Here is a 4,106-nt window from a genome sequence, read left to right as displayed (position 1 = left end):
GTGTGATATGGCACGCGTCTCCCACGCTGCTCGTCATCATCAACAAAGATGTTCAACCAAGGTAAAAATAATGTTAAATGTTCATTTATCCCTTTCATTCGTCTCTTATATGTATTTATATGCATTTCTGTTTCTTTCTACATGTAAAACTATAACTGTTGTATATAAAATAATTTTGTGTTAACATTTTTGGGTGTCTGGAACAGATAATAATTGTTTTTGCACTATCTCTTATGGGAATAATGGATCTAGTTTCTGGGTCTTCCAAATGGATTAATGACGCTAACCAAGGTTCCACTGTGTATGTTTATTTTTGTGAACTACAAGAAAAGTAGAAAAAAACGAGAAACATGAGAAGATAAAATAAATAGGACAAGAGATAGAGATAAAGACACAATTTGTTCAGTAAACCAAGCTGCTCCATCTGGAATCATTTTTATTGACAAATATCTAAAGTAAGTAAGAGCAGAGGAGTGTTACATATTTGAATTAAACATACACAACCAATGGTTGATGCTTTTTTTTTGTCGAAAATATGAAGAGATTACTGCAGTCAATGAGGAACATGACAGTTCTTTCCATCAAGGTATGCCATGCTGGTCTGTGTCCACAACTTGTCAGGGTCAGCACAGATTCTCTTGCCTTGCACTGTGCTGAAACTGCCAAAAATCACACAACACTCAAAGACTGACACGTTATGGAGGAAAAACCGATACATAAAGAAATGGATTGCGACAATGGTAGCTTTCGGTTTGTCTAAATTGCAATGGTGGCAGCGACTGCTTTGTTGTTTTTTGTTTGTTAGCAGTAAAATACAAAGAGTACTTTTTTTCCATGTTTCTTGACATTGCAACCCACATTTAGGTCTAAAACCTCATCAGTAATCCCTCATTTATCGTGGTGAATTGGTTATAGACCCAATCGTGAATTCCAGCAAAGTAGGAAGTCTTCCTTTATGTAGTTTGAGCATAAACAACCTGTTTATGACTTTCTAGATACTGTTTTAACATCATTAGAGCCCTCTATACATAAACTAACACCCCTATAGTCACTTTTACACTCGTATTACCCAATATAGTAGAAATAACATAAGTAAATAAGCCATTTAAGACATAAATAAGACTTGTGCTCGTGTGTCTTGCTATGAATGTTTTCCGAAGGGCAGTGGGGTGGTAGGCGGACAGGAAATGACATCGAGGGTTCAGAGTTGAGTTTCATCTTGCTGTGGGTGATGGCCACAACAGTAGCTTGTATTTTTATTAGGGATTTTTATTAGGGATTACTGTGACGTTATTCAAACCTTCAATAAAAACCAGTTGTTCCAGCAATCAAGTCAAGTCAGGGTGTGTGTGTTTCATCAAACATTACAGTAACATGACTGACACCTAGTGACTAGTGTAGAGTACTACACGTACATATCTCTCAACGTCTTTGAATGCCTTTTATTTGTATTTCAGCTCATTTTGCTTGAAAATGCTTAATTTTGGCAAGAAATACGTAACATTAGCTTGAATATGGAAATGCTTTGACCAATGATAGGCTGCATTCAGCCACAAAACAGCATATATTTATTCATTCATATATTTTTTAGAAACAGAAAATAGAGTGAAGCCGTGAAATTCAAACTGCAATGTGGCGAAGGACGACAAAAATATGCAGCTCCAGTCACACTAAAAAACTGGGACGTGTAGGTAGCGCATGTGTGTGTCCTGGCTGGTCAGTACAATATGGCTGAAGCGACATTATGTCAACATCAATAATAAAGAAAAAAAAACAGAATGAAGTATTTAATGTGTTTAATCCTCCCTATGTCTCTCCCTTACTAGTTTTAAGGTTTACTATATAGTGGTTAACTTCTCTTTACACTTGTATGTCAATTGGAAAAGTTTATTCACGTTCAGCAGGCGTTCCTGAAACACTATGCCTCCATCACACATCATCAATAGCTGGATAAGGTTTTTTTCATTTTATGTTTTAATACAGTATGTGGCAGTTAACTTCTTTTTACACTTGTATACCATGCCTAGAATGTTGAAAATTGTAACAGTGTTTTGGAATGGATCGTGCTCGGCCTTTAAAGTAGCAATGCGTTGATATTTGTATTCTTTTATTTATTTCTTTAATTTGTATCCATTTATTTAGCATTTATTTACATTTTCATTGAATGCGTGGTTTAATTGCAAAATTCAGGCACATGCAGGAGGTGTAAAGTAATCCCTCTGCACTTTGGGCTTCCAGTTTCGCGGCTTCAAAAATGTATTAATTACCAAATCACGCTGTTTCGTGGTGGACTATAGCCTATTATTTGTCAAAAATGATCAATACTTCAGTAAATTGTTATGTATTTTTTGCCTGCATTAATCATTTTCAAGCATAAAAATGGTTAAATGAACAAAAATACAAATATAACGCGTTCACTGCGATCCTATGTAGTATTCTACACTGGTCACTAGGTGTCAGTAATGTTACTGTAATGTTCAATGAGCACCACACTTCAAAAGGCTTTCACTGAAGGTTTGAATGATCTCACGACAGGCACAATAATCCGTAACGACGACTACTGTTGCAGCAGTAACCCATGCCAAGCTAAAACTCAACTCTGAACCCTCGACGCCATCCTGTCCTCCCAATACTGAGCTCCCCGAGCACTGGAACACATTTACAGCAACACACACCAGCAGGAGTCTTATTTATGTCTAAATGGCTTGTTTTTCTTATTATGTATACTTTATTGGGTAATATGAGTATAAAGGTGACTATAGGTGTGTTATTTCATGTTTATAGGGCTCTAATAATGTTTCCATGCTCTAACTATGGAAATGTTGCATTTATAAATATATATAACCACGTTAACGAGGGTACAGGCCCAAATTAGGAGTTTTTGTGCCTTGGTGAGAGTCTGGTTCTTCTACTTTAGTAATATTGTGAAAGTAATGCCCTAACCCCTATCCACAATTAATTTAAAAATGATCCATGTCTTTGGCTTGTGTAACACCATGACTCTCGATTTTGTTTGTTGGAGCGAGCTGCTTCAGTGTTGCACACAGAGCCGCATGCACGCATTTGCGATGCTAGTGACGCTGAAAAATAGGACTTAGGATTTAATTACGGTGTCTAATTTGTTGTGATAATGCAACAGTTGCAACATAAAAGAAAGGTGACTTACACAACAGCCTGCAGAGAACAAGACGGCGGCCGTTGAACGTAGTACTTTGTCAGCAGGTCTCGATGGATTTGCGTGTCTTTGATTCTGCGACAACAGTCCGCGAGCCTTCCTGATAAAAGGCACGCCGACATAGCACAAAATAACACATCGTATCAAAAGTGACTAGAGTTGACATGGCGCTTACCTTGAGCTAAGGCGCCGGACACCATGACAGTAAGCAAAAAAAGGGAGACCAAGTTAACAGCCGCCATCATACGTGTCGGACCTAATCAGGTGTGAAGTGGATGTTTGCGCTGCGGGCCTTTTAAAGCCCATGCAACGCAAGAATTGATGTCACCTGGAAATAATGAAAACCTTATTCCTCCCACAGAATAAACCAACACAACTCCTGACCTTCTTTTCACACATGACAGTGGCCTACTTTTCTGTTGCAGGGGCATAACGTCAATGCTCATTCTTTTGGAATTAGAATGAACCAGTGGTGGGCGGTGCCTTTGGTACCTGGGCCTTCGGTGGGCTGGCCAGATGTTTTAGCCAGTATCAAAAAACACTACAGCGCTGATAGTAAATAGGTGCCATGGCGGGGTTTTGAATCGTGGCTAGCGATGCGCTGTAGAGAAATTTAGAGAGAGGGGAACTCTAACATATTAAGTAAGATCGCTGCGATTGCCATGAGATTACAATATTTCACCAGTATAAGTCCCCTTACATTCTAATATATTGTCACCAATACACCTGACTTACATTACTGCTGGTAATTTTGAGTCTGTGATCAATTTCCATCGTGATCGTCAGTACACTGGTGCTTGTAAAGTTGACGCTCAGTCAAACGTGACAAGCGTTAATAGAACGGCTTGGTGAATAAAGGTTCGGACAACTCCAACCACCTACAATTATCTACAATTAAAGTTTGAAATGTAGGTCAGTGCTTCTGGTAATA

The 4,106-nt window shown here is 38.4% G+C and overlaps 1 protein-coding gene across 1 annotated transcript; it reads right to left on the bottom strand.

Moving 5' to 3' along the window:
• Positions 1-522: 522 nt before the first annotated feature.
• On the bottom strand, positions 523-3,425 carry LOC129177529 (monocyte chemotactic protein 1B-like). The gene is made up of 3 exons (XM_054768765.1): positions 3,351-3,425; positions 3,167-3,275; positions 523-659 (listed from the first exon to the last, which is right to left on the bottom strand). Exons 1-3 carry the CDS (start codon positions 3,418-3,420, stop codon positions 554-556), a joined length of 285 nt encoding a protein of 94 aa, XP_054624740.1. The 5' UTR covers positions 3,421-3,425; the 3' UTR covers positions 523-553.
• Between the last annotated feature and the right edge of the window lie 681 nt (positions 3,426-4,106).

Source organism: Dunckerocampus dactyliophorus, chromosome 2 (genome assembly GCF_027744805.1).
Source record: "Dunckerocampus dactyliophorus isolate RoL2022-P2 chromosome 2, RoL_Ddac_1.1, whole genome shotgun sequence".
Classification (NCBI taxonomy): Eukaryota; Metazoa; Chordata; class Actinopteri; order Syngnathiformes; family Syngnathidae; genus Dunckerocampus; species Dunckerocampus dactyliophorus.
This window is presented reverse-complemented; position numbering and strand designations above follow the sequence as displayed.